The sequence below is a fragment of the Orussus abietinus genome, unplaced genomic scaffold, assembly GCF_000612105.2.
Source record: "Orussus abietinus isolate OABI.00-Male unplaced genomic scaffold, Oabi_2.0 scaffold172, whole genome shotgun sequence".
Lineage (NCBI taxonomy): Eukaryota > Metazoa > Arthropoda > Insecta > Hymenoptera > Orussidae > Orussus > Orussus abietinus.
Window position 1 is genome coordinate 63,572 of NW_019395182.1, and position 15,206 is coordinate 78,777.

The 15,206-nt window shown below is 40.2% G+C and overlaps 1 protein-coding gene across 22 annotated transcripts in view; it reads right to left on the bottom strand.

Annotated features, from left to right (window-relative positions):
• Window positions 1–224: 224 nt before the first annotated feature.
• Window positions 225–15,206, bottom strand: part of LOC105697208 (troponin I) — a 50,727-nt gene continuing 35,745 nt past the window's right edge. For 12 of the 22 annotated variants that reach the window (XM_012420322.2, XM_012420321.2, XM_012420317.2 and 9 more), the window contains 7 exons: window positions 11,941–11,958; window positions 9,830–9,868; window positions 8,253–8,279; window positions 2,731–2,968; window positions 987–1,274; window positions 690–893; window positions 225–573 (listed from right to left, as the gene is read on the bottom strand). In XM_012420322.2, coding sequence (XP_012275745.1) covers window positions 560–573; window positions 690–893; window positions 987–1,274; window positions 2,731–2,968; window positions 8,253–8,279; window positions 9,830–9,868; window positions 11,941–11,958 — 828 coding nt within the window. In that variant the 3' untranslated portion in view covers window positions 225–559. Of the gene's footprint in view, window positions 574–689; window positions 894–986; window positions 1,275–2,730; window positions 2,969–8,252; window positions 8,280–8,732; window positions 9,869–11,940; window positions 11,959–15,206 lie in introns of those variants that run through there. The other 10 variants (XM_023433683.1, XM_023433681.1, XM_023433682.1 and 7 more) reach the window with 7 other exon arrangements.

Below are 15,206 nucleotides of genomic sequence, written 5' to 3' on the forward strand. Positions count from 1 at the left end.
AAAAATCGGCGGTGATGTCAGGACTTTAACCTAACACCTCTGCTATCATCGATCATTCGGAGCCAACACTTTCCCCGTTAAAAAGGAAATCGGCGATGGTGCCAGAACCCTAACATATACATGAAATCTTGAAACTTATTCGGATGAGACTAATTGCTTGTGTTTTTAATTTTCTTATTAATGTATGTAAAAATCAGGGAGGCGTAACTTTCGCAGACGAATGGTTCTGTCTCGACTAGTTTTTACGAGTTTATTGAAAATGATTTCGTAGCATTAACAATAGTTGCGGCGGTGTCGTCGGTCCACGGGGAAGCTGAGTCCCCTCCAGCCGCCTCGAAGATGACACTATCGATCATTCCTCGGCGATAGTAGCCTGGTACAGTTCGCAGGTGAGTTCATTTCCATCCACCTGGCCATGCATGGAGATTAGTACCTGGCGCCTCGGTTGCACACCCGAAGCGCAGGTGCACTCTTACGACAGTCCCGTGTGTGTAACTTGCGACGTCGACAAGCGGAAAGTAGAGAGATTCGGGGGCCGCCATCTTTCCCAGGTAGGAAGTTACGACGCAGGTGCTGAAGATAAAAAAAAGGTAAAAATTAGTATTTACCGTTCCCCATAAAGAAGAGCGTTTCAAACACTTCGTCTCAGATTTCAGATTCAGATTTCGCGGAAAATTCAGCTCACGCACCTTGGACGGGTGCAGCTTCTGAAGGCGGTGCCGCCGCCTCGGGCGCAGGTGCAGCTGCTGGAGGTGCATCGGCGGCTGGAGCTGCAGGGGCTGCAGGGGCTGCAGGAGGTGCGGCTGCAGGATCCGTCGCGGGGGGCGCGCCTTCCGCGGGAGCCGCCGCAGGAGCCGTGCCTTCCGCAGGTGCGGGGGCGGCAGCAGGTGCACCTGATTCGAAAACGAAAAAGAAATGCAAGAAATACAAGAATTTTCCTGGAATTTTCGTAGGGGGGAGTTTTTTGCATAAGGCCTTATACCGACCTTCCGCTGCAGGTGCAGGTGCAGGGGCGCCTTCTGTGGGTGCAGCCGCAGGGGCAGCTCCCTCGGTGGGCGCGGGGGCTGCGCCTTCCGCAGGGGGGGCGCCCTCGGCCGGTGGCGCTGCGCCCTCTGCAGGTGCCGCTGCGGGAGCACCTTCCGCAGGCGGCGCACTGCCGTCCGCAGGTGCCGCAGGAGCGGCTCCTTCCGCTGGAGCCGCCGCGGGAGCTCCTTCTGCGGGAGGTGCGGCGCCCTCCGCCGGTGGCGCGGCTCCCTCTGCTGGGGGTGCACCTTCTAAACCAGGTAAAATCATATAAAATCGTGGAAAATCAGGTAAAAGTCGGTAAAACCAGGTTAATTACAAATTTACATAAAAAGGAATGCGTATTGCCGGTTTTCAAAGAGACTATTTAAGCGTGAAACTTCCTACCCTCGGAATATAAAAAGGTTAGGTTTAATGCGACAAACGCAATGCGTTAAGGTGAAGTGAAACACCCTTCAAATCAGTCGATTCGAATGCAACACTTTTCTTTAAGGGTATTCCTGCTGGGGGTGCACCTTCTAAACCAGGTAAAATCAGGTAAAATCAGATAAAATCGTGGAAAATCAGGTAAAAGTGGGTAAAACCAGGTTAATTACAAATTTACATAAAAAGGAATGCGTATTGCCGGTTTTCAAAGAGACCATTTAAGCGTGAAACTTCCCACCCTCGGAATATAAAAAGGTTAGGTTTAATGCGACAAACGCAATGCGTTAAGGTGAAGTGAAACACCCTTCAAATCAGTCGATCCGAACACAACACTTTTTTTTAAAAGTATTCCTGCTGGGGGTGCACCTTCTAAAGCAGGTAAAATCAGGTAAAAGTGGGTAAAACCAGGTTAATTACAAATTTACATAAAAAGGAATGCGTATTGACGGTTTTCAAAGAGACTATTTAAGCGTGAAACTTCCTACCCTCGGAATATAAAAAGGTTAGGTTTACCGCTACAAACACAATGCGTTAAGGTGAAGTGAAACACCCACCCTTCAAATCAGTCGATTCGAATACAACACTTTTTTTTTAAAGGTATTAGACCAAACTGTCCGAAACTTTGACACATCACTCCTGATCATCTAAGAATTCTCCTGACACATTCAAAATTTGAATTTTTCAAAAGAATTTTTTAACTCAGCCCAGACCAGAACCAAAATGGCGTCGATCTCTCATATTTCGATCAGTATATAATTATCGAAGGCTCTGATATCAGAAACAAAAGGGTCAGGACAATTTTATGACAATTTAAAACCCTCTCGTAATCGATAAACTCGCATTTGAACGGGATAAAGGCAAAAAAAGTGTTGTATGCACTTCTATGCTAAAACGATGGTAATACGAGGTGTCGGAGTGAAAATTTAATTGACCTGGAAATCACAGATGGCGCAGGGAGTCCCTTTGCAGTCAATTAGGGCCCCAGAAAGCATGAATCCAGAGGATTTCTAGAGTTTTACTTCGATTTCTTGATAATTATTGTACGAAAACGACAAGCCGAGTATGCCATTTGGTACAATACCCAATATAATTCGGTATAGCTGTCGATATAAAAACGAACGTCGGCAACGTAAGCATTTAGAAAAATCTTCTTTATCGACGTTGATCAAGTTAATCGACGTGTTTCACTTCACCTTAACAAGAGAGCGATAAATAAAATACTAAATATAGAATAAAGTTTTATTTGAATAAGGGTAAATTTAATGACAGAAAGATAAATACCTGCAGGGGGGGCGGCTCCCTCCGCTGGGGCGGGGGCGCCTTCCGCTGGTGCTGGAGCGCCTTCCGCTGGCGGGACGACTTCAGTCGGCGGCGGACCACCGACCGGAACCGGTGCACCTGCGGGTGGAGGAGCCGGCGCAGGCGCAGGTTCAGGCGCCGGTGGAGGTGCAGGTTCTGCCGGAGGTGCCGGTTCCGGTGGTGGTGGCTCCGCCGCTGGTGGCGCCTCACCCTCCTGGGCCCAAAAGTGTCATTACTTGGAACCTATTGCTCTTTAGACATTTCTCACTTTTTCTCGACAAATAGGGATTCTATTAATCAATTTGAAAATTGGGAAATATCCGTAACGAGATTAACCGTCATTTTGGTACATCAGTTTCCAAGACACTCGCGTGACATTCGAATTACTGTTTAAGGGCGCTCACCACTCCAGCGATTTTGCAGGGCCTCACGGGGACAACGATTCCGAACGTATTTCTAAACCGATCGAGCTTAACGAGTGCTCATATCGAAGATGAAATGTTGACCTGTGTTTATATGGGAGCGATTTTCGATAAGTGGTCATTTTCATATAAAAAAGTGCAACGACATAATTTCAATGCCCTTTTACCTAGGAAGGAGGTGCTCGATCGAAAATCGCTCCCATATAAACACACGTCAACATTTTATCTTTAAAACGAGCACTCGTTGAGCTCAATCGGTTGAGAAATACGCTCAAAATCGTTGTCCCCGTGGAGCACCTTTTTCAGGATTTTCAAGTTTCTCGCGCGGAATTTGGGCATTCCTTAGCAACCGTTGCCGACTCTAGGCGGAGCGTCCAACTTGCGTGTGCGTGCGGCCGAGGGTCACACACGTTTCGGCGCCTAGTCCAGAGGCGTCTAGCCGTTGTGTGAGTTGTATACGTGCAAAATACACACACATTTTTCGCCCGTTGCTAAACACTGCCCATTATGCGTCGCGTCTCCCTCATCCGAGCGAGAAAGTACGTTTTGGTTACCTCCCACCGAATTCGATGCCAATGCCATCTAGCGGTGGAAGTCATCGTCCCCACTTGGTGGCGAACGCCGTTAAGGGGATGTGAAAGTGGCATCCAAAAGCTCAATCGTTGATAAAACTTTTCTCCGAACTGGGTGTCTCAAATCGTTTCATACTTTAAAACATGAATATGGAGACCCTAAGGTAGGTTCTGAAACTCGCGAAATTTAATTTTCTATAAACTATTTTTAAAATGCCTATAAACATCTTTGAAAAGAATTGAAATTTCATGAGCTTCAGGACCTTCCTTATAGTCTCCCTATTCACGTTGTAAAGTTTCAACCTATTCGGTAAATCGAGTTGGGGGAAAAGTTTAATAAACAAAACCTCTTCGATGCCACTTTCACATCACCTTAATATTACATGATCCGAGGGGGTACTCGTTCAGAGAATCATGAATTTTCATACTCGAAATCATTTAGAGATCTGGAAATCGAAAGAAAAGTATCCGATCGTGTCGCGTACTTGAGATATAATTTAATATTACGTAACCATGCTGGAAAATGGAAAGAGAAAAGAAAAAGTAGACAAAAATTACGCAATGCGTCTATGGAAAAGTACCCGATCGGAAATTTGAGATACGATTTAATATCCCTTTACCATGTTGGAGAATTGAAAGAAGCGAAAATGTTGGGGAATCCGTGTATTTAAAAGTATCCGATCGCGTCGCAAATTTGGGATGTAATTAACACGAGTTTGAAACTAATTTCGGGATGCCAGCTAAGCCACGTCGCGGACATTACTCGAGACTCCCCATTTGCATACTCATCCGATGCATCTGGCCTAATCGTCGACGAGCATGGGTCATTTCGGGGGATTTTTTCGAGGTGCAGCCCATAAAACACGCGAAACTGCCACGAGCCATCGTCCTCGGCACGACGGATCCTGAATTACGGTCGCCATTACTAAATCCTTCGCAACGCGTCAGAACTGCCAGTCGGATCACGTCCCCGTTGGCATTTACTCGATATACGGAACATCGATCCTTCCCTGCGAGAGCCTTTCGAGTCCATTAGACAAAATTTTTCGGGAAAGCGCGAAACGCGTTCCTGGAGGAACCTAACCTACAAAACCTGACGCCGCGCGAAGGCGCGAAGCTGTTCATTCCGAAAATAGCACTATCGGTTGAAAAGTGCCTAACCTCGCATCTCAAATTGACGAAAATAGCCGAAAACGACGTATTTTATAAATGTTAGCAAATTTAAAAAGGGCAAATTTAACCCTAATTTCAATGTCGATAATCTGAAATCTCGACTTGAAACTTGAAACAACTCTCGCGTTTATAAAAATATTAAAAGTGATTATGAACAAATTAAAAAAAAAATCGTAATTATACCGTAGGACCTTCCAATTCACACTGTAAAAATTGAAACGATTCGGTGTACCCAATTCGAAGAAAAGTTTCACGAGATCTCTTTGTTAGCAAATTTAAAAACCGCGAATTTAACCGTAATTTCAATGTCGACATTCTGAAATCTCGACTTGAAACTTGATACAACTCTCACGTTTATAAAAATATTAAAAATGATTACGAACAAATTCAAAAAAAATCGAAGTTACATCATAGGACCTTTCAATTGACACTGTAAAAATTGAAACGATTCGGCGTACCCAATTCGAAGAAAAGTTTCACGAGACCCCTTTGACGGTACATTCGCATCGCCTTAATTCTCTGAAACTTGAAGCAACTCTCACGTTTATAAAAATATTAAAAGTGATTATGAACAAATTAAAAAAAAAATCGAAATTCATCATATGGAATACCCAATTCGAAGAAAAGTTTCACGAGACCTCTTTGACGGCACTTTCGCATCGCCTTAATTCTCTGAAACTTGAAGCAACTCTCACGTTTATAAAAATATTAAAAATGATTACGAACAAATTAAAAAAAATCGATAATTACATCATAGGACCTTCTAATTCACGTTGTAAAAATTGAAACGATTTGGCGTACCCAATTCGAAGAAAAGTTTCACGAGACCCCTTTGACGGCACTTTCGCATCGCCTTAATTCTCTGAAACTTGAAGCAACTCTCACGTTTATAAAAATATTAAAAATGATTACGAACAAATTAAAAAAAATCGATAATTACATCATAGGACCTTCCAATTCACGTTGTAGAAACTGAAACGATTCGGTGTATCCAATTCAAAGAAAAGTTTCACGAGACCTCTGACGGCACTTTCGCACTGCCTTAATTCTCCATATTAGGATTTTAATTTTTCCCGCGCAATTATCCATATCCACAGGCCCGTGAATATGTTCTTGGGCCGATGGATCGTCTCATACCCGAAAATCCTGTTAACATGGCGACTATAAATTAGGTTTCCCGGCATAACACGATCTCGCTCCTGAAACACGAACCTCCGGTCATTCGAGGCACGATGGGAAAGCGATCGAACGGTTTTCCGGGGAAATGGGCGAAATCGCCTTCGATTGTTTGAATCGCGTGATCCCGACCACGACGGGGGAAAAAAAATAGCAGTGTTCTCCCCGTTTCTGTTTCCATTGAAATAAAGTTCGACCGGCGTCGAGGGCGCAATTCGTTTCCATCGCGCTTTCGCTATGGAAACGGAAAATCGCCAATGGCGATGTGCCGGATTGCCGCAATGGCCGTTTCGATGCTCAAAGTACAGGAGTACACGCGTATTTTGCAATTGTCGTAAGCTGCCCAGGTGTACATTGAGATCTACTAGCAGAATGGCGGGACAAAAAACAACCCCCACGACGTTGCGAGGAAATCGTTTTCCCTTCTGCTCCTTTCCGCGTTGTTCGGGTAAAAACGGATTTCTATGGAATAGGGCCCACAACTGTACTATCATTTATAAATGGAACTTCTAAATTAAAAGTAACTATTATTATATATTATTGGGTATTACGAACCGTTTGACTGCGCGCAGAAAAAAAAAATGAAGAAAATTTCGTTTATTTTACAAAATTCTTTGATTTACTGCATTCGGTTAATTTCGGAAACGTTTCGCTCGAGCGAACCGAATTTTTGTTTACTTCACCAAATTTGTTTGTTTCGAAGAACTAGTGTATACGTTTGGTCCATTATTGCTTGCACGGTCGACGAATTTCGACCATACGTCGAAAGCGCTTAGCAGTCAATGAGCTAATTATTCTCAATTATTCTTAATTACTGTTTCGAAAAATGTCCTCAAGCGTTTGGGCATCTCAAAGAATGGTCTCACTCTTCAAAAAGTCTGACAAGGAATTCTTAATTAAAATACGTTGATAGGGCGTTTTATTATTTTCTTCGTTTTCAGGAACAACCGTCTACCGTGAAGACAAAGAATCGCGAATGCGATTCACAGTGTTCGAGATTTGTTCCGATATCGACATTCGACTTTGTAAGTAAACATTTCCGGTATTGATTGCGGAATTATCGGTAATAACGCTAGTCTTATTACCGAGATAACGTTATTTATTCTCAGTGATAGGGTTACTCGTATCCCTTCATTCCCAGAACTCTTCAACCTATATCATTATTTATTTCCTAGATATATGTAATACGAGTTCCTTTACTAATTTTTGTTATCGCTTCTATTTCCCAGGAGCAAGTTTATCGCAATTCTTATGAATTTTAATCTCGACCTGCTATTTTTCTCAACGGCAAAGTTCGGAAATTCAACAATGGGACTCTTGACGAACCGAAATCTGATGATCCAAATTGCCCCTCTCAATTCCTGGGTCGGTGAAACGGTCTAAATTGTCAATACATAATGTAATGGCCTCCCAACAATGGCTCCAATGAAGACGTCGCATCTAATATGTATGTGCTTTACATAGAGTCTCTAAAGTGAGTGCTGGAGCACTCCGGGAGCAATTTTCATACTAAATGTACGTGTTGGCTCAACTCAGATCATACCTAACTGTTGCCAAGTAAGCTTCTGCCAAGTAAGCTTTTATGAAGCCATATTAAACCTGGACTCACGTACTACATTTTTTATTTGCAGAATTTCGGTCTTCGGATACTTCGAGTTTGATAAAAAAAATGTCGATTTACTATGAGTGGCTATTTTAACGCCTCAAGATGATATGAAAGAAACTTAATCGAGGTCGATAAATTAAAATTCATCTATACCCTTTTTGGTGGGATCGTATTTCATGATCGTTACTCAAAGGTAATTATTTATAATTTAATATAAATTCATTGGGTAGGATTTTCGGGTCTTCAGCTACTTCAACATTTTCTTCAGAAAATATCCAATTACACAAATATCCATAGTGACGCCTTACCGTAAAAAGAAAACCTGATATGTTTATTTAAATTTCATGTATACCCAAAAGCGCCTTTCAAAGAAATATTTGATTTTACCGAGTATACCCATGATATAGTTGCCTAATATTTGCAATGCTTTCAACGAGTGTCATGGAAACGAACGAATCGCGTTATTGCAGAATCACGTAACAGCTAAATTCATAATCGATATAAAATGAGTAGGGAATTTTTTCGAAGCGCAAACGTTGTTATATAAATACGTACCAGCAGCGAAGAGGGCTCTCTCTCTCTCTGAAATATGAAAATGTGTATCTCCATTCTCTTTTTTTTTTTCTTTACACATAATGAGAATATCTACAACCAGTCTTTCTGGGGAAACAGTGCGAGTCGTGCATTATCACCAGGGTACATATAAAAACCCAAATTACGGGAGAAAATGGAGATTAAGGGGATATCAAAGGGGCGTCTGAGAGGTCAATAGTTCATGAAATTTTTCTCAAAGCTGGACGTACCCTAATCGTTACAAACTTTACATGTCGAATATACAAGCTACAAGGAAGGTTTCGACACCCGTGAAATTCGATTTTTTATGAAAAATTGGAAAGATTACTAGGAACAAAGTCTTAAAATATTGACATTATCAGTTTGGAGAAGAGTCTCTTAAATGAGACCTCTTTGACGCCACTTTCACATCGCCTTAAGTGGGCAACAAATGTCATTTACAAAGGAACAAGATTGATTCTGTTGTGTGTACCGTGTGGATATTTCGTACATAGTAGCAATCTATTGTGGGGTAATATATTACAATAAAATGTGGTTACGAACTCTAATCGATGACTAAAGTGAAAAGCTGTCGTTACGTCGCGTTCTCAAAATTAAGAAAATGTTTTTATCTCGGTATCGACAACTTGCAGGGCTAAAATTCCGAAAGAACCGACATCGGTGTTAATAGTAAAATTTTGTCGAGCGTGTACGAATTATTAAATATTTCCTTTTTAATTCACGTAGAGAGTCTTTCGTCGATAATGGTCAAATCTTTGATAATAGTAAAATTTTGTCGAGTGTGTACGAATTATTAAATTATTATTCTTTTAAATTCATGCAGACAGTCTTTCGAAATTTTTGGCGGGGGAGGCGTCGAAAAAGGAAAAAGTCGATCTAGGGTTGGCAAGGTGAGATTATTTACACAAAGGTTTTCATTATCATACGTGCTTTGCTTTACAATATAACAATTTCAGCTCTCGGACGCTTTGAAAATGGAGCCGCGTTTCGGGAAACGTGAAGACATCTTCGAAGACAAAGATGAAAACGACTCGTTATTATCTGCTTGTTACGCGATACAAAGAGACAAAGAAGAGACAAAGGACAACCACGGGATACCGAAAATCGAATACAATACTAAATACTAGGGGAACAATGCGACAGAATTTCGGATCCAATAAAGAGCGGCGAATTTAGCGGAACCTGGATAAGGAACGAAAATCCAAAATGGCCGCGTTTTGCAGTTGAGAAAAAATTGCTGGAAAAATGATCAAACTCGCCACTCTTTATCAGATGTCATGGAGGTACAAATACTAATGTCTAATGACACGGGGCAGTCGGGGTAATTACAGGGCATCGTAAATTCAATGTGGTGATATAAAAACGATTTGTGAGGTGAGAATTCGAAGGTACGGGGCGTTTCGAAAAATCGGCACTCGGGGGGTTCTTTCTTTGGATATTGGGGGTTGGTATCACGTGGTCGATTAAAAAAGCAACTGGAACTCCGGTCTCGAGGGCTGATTGGTCGGAAGTTTCGGTGAATGGAGGGCTTTTCATGCTTCGACCTCTTCCTCCTTTACCTTCTTCTCTTCTCCCTTCTTCGACCAGTCCGGTTTTTTCTGCAAATCGAAAGAAATATTTGATGAAACGGTTCGTTTAAAAAAATGGAGGTTTCTTGCGCGCGGGTGGTTAACACGCTCCCTGGCAAGAGAACTGGAATGGAATTGAAGATTTTCATGTGAATTGATCTTTCCTTCGCCATTTTTTTCCGCTGACGATGAACGAAAAAAGCGATATTAATTCCTCCTCCTCCTTAAGGTGAAGTGAAACACGTTGAGGAACTTGATCAACGTCGATAAAGATGATTTTTCTAAATGCCTACGTTGCCGACGTTCGTTTTTATATCGACAGCTGGGTCGAATTATATTGTGTATTGTACCAAATGGCATATTCCACCTGTCGTTTTCGTACAATAATTATAAAGAAATCGAAGTAAAACTCCAGAAATCCTCTGGATTCATGCCTTCTGGGGCCCTAATTGACTGCGGAGGGACCCCCTGCGCCATCTGTGATTTCCAGGTCAATTAAATTTTCACTCCGAGACCTCGTATTACCATCGTTTTAGCAAAGAAGCGCATACAACACTTTTTTTGCCTTTATCCCGTTCAAATGCGAGTTTATCGATTACCAGAGTGTTCTAAATTGTCGTAAAATTGTCCTGACCCTTTCGATTCTCATATCAGAGCCTTCGATAATTATATACTGATCGAAATATGAGAGCTCGACGTCATTTTGGTTCTGGTCTGGACTGAGTTAAAAAATTTTTTTGAAGAATCCAAATTTTGAATGTGTCAGGAAAATTCTTAGATGATCAGGAGTGATGTGTCAAAGTTTCGGACAGTTTGGTCTAATACCCTTAAAGAAAAAGTGTTGTATTCGAATCGACTGATTTGAAGGATGTTTCACTTCACCTTAAAACCTCTTTGACGCCACTTTCCCAACACCTTAATGAGATATAACCATTTAATGAAAATGTTCATTGCCAGAGCCAGAAAGAATGAAGGCCATGTGAAAGGTTCAAGAAAGGTATTAAATGAATAAGAAAAAATCCGAAATTTTGAATTCCGTTCCATTCAAGTCTTCCTGCCAAGTCGCTAAGCACGGAACACTCAGTGGAAAACGTCGCCTAGGGAATTTAGGGATTTTTTTTTCGGGGGAAAATAATTGCTCAATATCTCTGATTATTGAACCTCCAAATGCCGCGATTTAGTTATCTTCCTCTTGGAGGGGCATTGATAAGACGAAGTTTCAAGAGAACCTTCCCTTCAACTTCGGTAATTGACTCGCAATTTCATAGACTCTCCCCGCTAAATACTTGCAGTACTTGCATTCATGATGGATCAAACGTGACTAAGTGGAGCCAATATTAATTGAACCCAAAGAATGTAAATAAAATGTTTCACAATTTTTTACATCCCCATTCTTTGATTTTTGAGTGTTCCAAATTTTATCTTAATCTTCTTAATTTTTATTTCCTTTTTCCAGATCTAACCGGACGAGAAGAAAAAGGCTGAAAATAATTACGGTGTTAATTAAACTCGCAATTTTGGGGAAAAGTTAAAGTCAAAACGATAATATGTATTGCCAGAGAATATGTATGTTTTCTTTTTTTTCAAAGAATTTCTTTTGCCAAATTCCCGACGTTTTGCACCTTAATTCTTATGCACTTAATTATCTATTTCCGGGTCCATACGAGCGGCAAGAAAAATGCTGAAAATAATCACGGCAATAATTAAATCTGTGGGATAAGCTGAAGGTAAGAATGATTTGCATGTCAAAAGATAAGCCACACTACAGCGTGATGTAAATCGAGGTACAAGCAGGCTCCTGGACGACCTTAATCATTTAAGGTGATATGAAAGTGGCCATAATTAATTTTTTTGAAAATTAAAATTTCGTGAGTGTTAATACCTTCCTTATATATAATGTTGTCACAAACGAGATTCTTTGATTCAACTTCTATATCACCTTAATAGTCTAAAGATGCGATCTACATCCTAACTTTCTATAACCACTCTCATTCCAGATTTTCATATTTTCCTTTCGACATGCGCAAAAATCATCGCGCATTAACAAAGTCATCCAATTCTACACATTCTCTCGTCTACACGTCGAGCTGCTAAACGATTACCTTTTCTTTTGTCGCGTTCTGCGAACATAATGCAAAAAGAGCGATGTCATTAGTCAAATTAGACAAGGACAAGTGATTAATAATGCATGAATTACTTAACGAGTAATTACGCCGCTCGCGGGGCCTCTAACTGAGAAAACTTAATAAATAAATAAATAAATATAATAAATAGATGTCATATTTCCATAATAATTCTGATAGAAGCCTCGCGCGCACTTTTAGTAGCGTTGACGAAAACATTTATCAACTTTCGATTCCACACACGTCTGGATATTAACTATCAATAAATTTGAGATAAACTGAAAATTTTCATGTGACTAAAAAATCCGTTGTACTCAATAAAAGAATTATCGTCTCAGCTAGCCAATTTTTTCGTGACTCGATAACATCGAATTGGCTTTAATTTATCGAACAGTTAATTCTCATTTAGACGTGTATGCACTTAGAAGAAAAGAAAATGTTCATTAAGCCAGAGAAATATTTTCTAAATTCAAATAATAATTCTTTAACTAAAGTAGACTCGAAGAAATAAGATGCAACGTTTCTTCGGAATTTATTCGAGTTCGAGTGAAATCATTATTCTTTGCGTCATCGAAATATCTCTTTGGTTCAATGGAACTTTTTTTTCTTAGTCTGGAATCCCAAAAGACGACACATTGATGACACATATAGCTAAGCTTGACAGCCGAGGCAGGGTGGAAATTCGAAAAAATCAGTATCCGCGATAAAATAGATAAATTATGAACGCAATGTGAGTAACAATTCGGGATAAATGATAAATATCAGCTCGTTGAGTAATCTGCTCAAAATCGCATATTTCGATCAGGCCTGAAAGAATAACAAAATCGCTGCTGCCTTAATCTGCGTGAAAAGTGAGAAAAAGAGAAGGAGAGAAAGAGAGAGAGAGAGAGTGAGTGGACGAGTATGAGTGAGAGAGAGAAGAGAATAGAGTTGAGTGAAGTCATTGTACCGAGAAAAAAATTTGGTTTACTCAAAGAAATATGAATTGCGACAAAGTCCTGCGATGAAATGCGTCCAAAGAAATCTCAGATTGAGTAAAGATTTTAAATCGACGACAATTTAAATCAATACCACTTTTTTCTTCGATAAAATAATTATTTCTTGTGATTATATGTCACTCTGTCATCAGTATATGTGTCGGCAATATTTATTTATTTCAGTAAACTCATTTTTTTTTTTCTCAATGTGGAAGAGTTTCAGGGAGTAGAAAAAGAATAGGCTCGTGTGAGTAAAGCGCTGTTGCGATTATGTCACGAAGAGTGAAAAAGTGAAAATCTGTTTATATATATATATGTTTATATTTACGGTTCAAGCCATTCCTCACCTTCTTATGGCATTTTCGTCCGAACTACGCGATTATCTTCCGCTAATGATGCCTAATGCGTTAATTAATTAATTCCGCGTTAATATCGCGACAAAGATTCGGGAGAATTTTTTTTTTTTTCCCCGGCAGGAACTTTTGCCCAGTGAAAAATGTTCATTCATTTCCGTTAATTCACGAGGTACTTGGGAAATTCGGAGAATTTTCACAAAACTTATGAATATCTTTTCTGAACATTTTCGAGCGAGGCGAAGAAATTCGGAAAATAAATCGCAGAGAGGAAACATCGAGGTGAATATGGAATGAAAAATATCACTTTTCCATATTATCTATAGAGAATATTTTAGCCACGAGTAGGAAGAAATGATATTGTAGATTCAGTAATAATGAGAAATATTACTTCGGGAGGAATATTGAAATTCAGTTTGTTTTTTTATTTTCTAGGTGCAGCGCGATTTAGAGATGGAAATATACTGGATAAAAACGAGCGGCAGTAGGTTTCTCTTCCATGATCTTTTTCGCAAAAGGTAATCCGATATTCCGCCGGGATGGTACAGAATCTGATATTTTTGTTTCCATGCAGATTCGCGAATAGAGGAAGAGACATCGAGAAACCAGCAACAGTGCATACACGAAGGCGGCCAGCGGCATGAGAAAGTGCATTATGCAAATTGCAGAAGTTACTCTTCCGAGTGGTGGATCGATTTTCGAAAACTTCCTTTCAAAGCTCTGGGACTCCTTTTGAAAATCCCCGGAAGCCCTTTACTTTCCTCCAAACGCGTACATTTGTTTAAAAATCACTCCACCCCCGAACGAAAAGTACATTCTGCTGATCGAAAGAGATTTGTTAAATGAAGAATAAGAAATAAATGATAAAGAATGAGAAATGATTGGCATGCCGATGAAAATTGAAGGGCTCGACGTGACGTAGTCACGCGAGATGTAAATGAAATGCCTGTAGAAAATGAGAAATAAAAAGCAGAAGTGATATCACAACCCCGGACTCTTATCTGTAATAAAAAAATAATAAAACACAGTATCCAAAAAGAATGATCGATGAAATAAATGTAAATAATAAAGCGACATTCTCCACGGCTTCATCTCGAGCCCTTCAATCGCTGTAAAAAGGAATAGAATTAAAAGAAAAAATATAAATCCTGTCGCTTCCTCGGAATCCGAAAGACGATGAGAATAGACTGGATAAAAAGGATAAATCCTACACCGCGGAAAAAGTTCCATCGAAACAGAGAAATATTTTAAATAGTGCCAAAGAAATATTTCCTTGATTCAAGGAATCATTATGTGACTCAAATAAACTCGAATGAATTGTATGCAAAATTTCCTCGGAATTGTGACAATTTATTTGCGTTTATTAGAGTCAAAGAATTATTTCCTGAATTGTCAAGACATTTCATTGGCACTATTCAAAGGAATATTTTTACCTAGACAGAATATTTCTTTGGTTCTATGAATTCCTTTTCTCACTGTATTCGCGAGGGGAAGGGTTTTCCGAAAATCGTTTCCGCGTTTTCAAAACGCCCGTTTATTGGGTTTCCTAAATCTCAACTGGAGAAATTCTTCTCCACGGGATGGCATGAATTTTTCTTTTTTTCCCACCTTTTTCGCGAAGTCGATTCAAATTTCGCGGGGAATTTCGAGGAGGCGTTTTTTGACATTTCCTTTCCCTTTTCGTATCACGCGAGAAATATGGAGTACAATATCTTTATCTCTCTTTCCGGAAGAGAGGGAATTAACAAAGTTGATGGGTGTGTCAAAGGACTGTCAAAATGTTGATAGGGTCTAATTCACGTGTACAATTTAATCGGCGTGTCTGTGTGCGGGTGTGAGTGGATACTTATAAATGAATTTTGAATTATAGATATAGTAATCGTATGCATGTTGTTGTTGTTGTTTTTTGTCATCT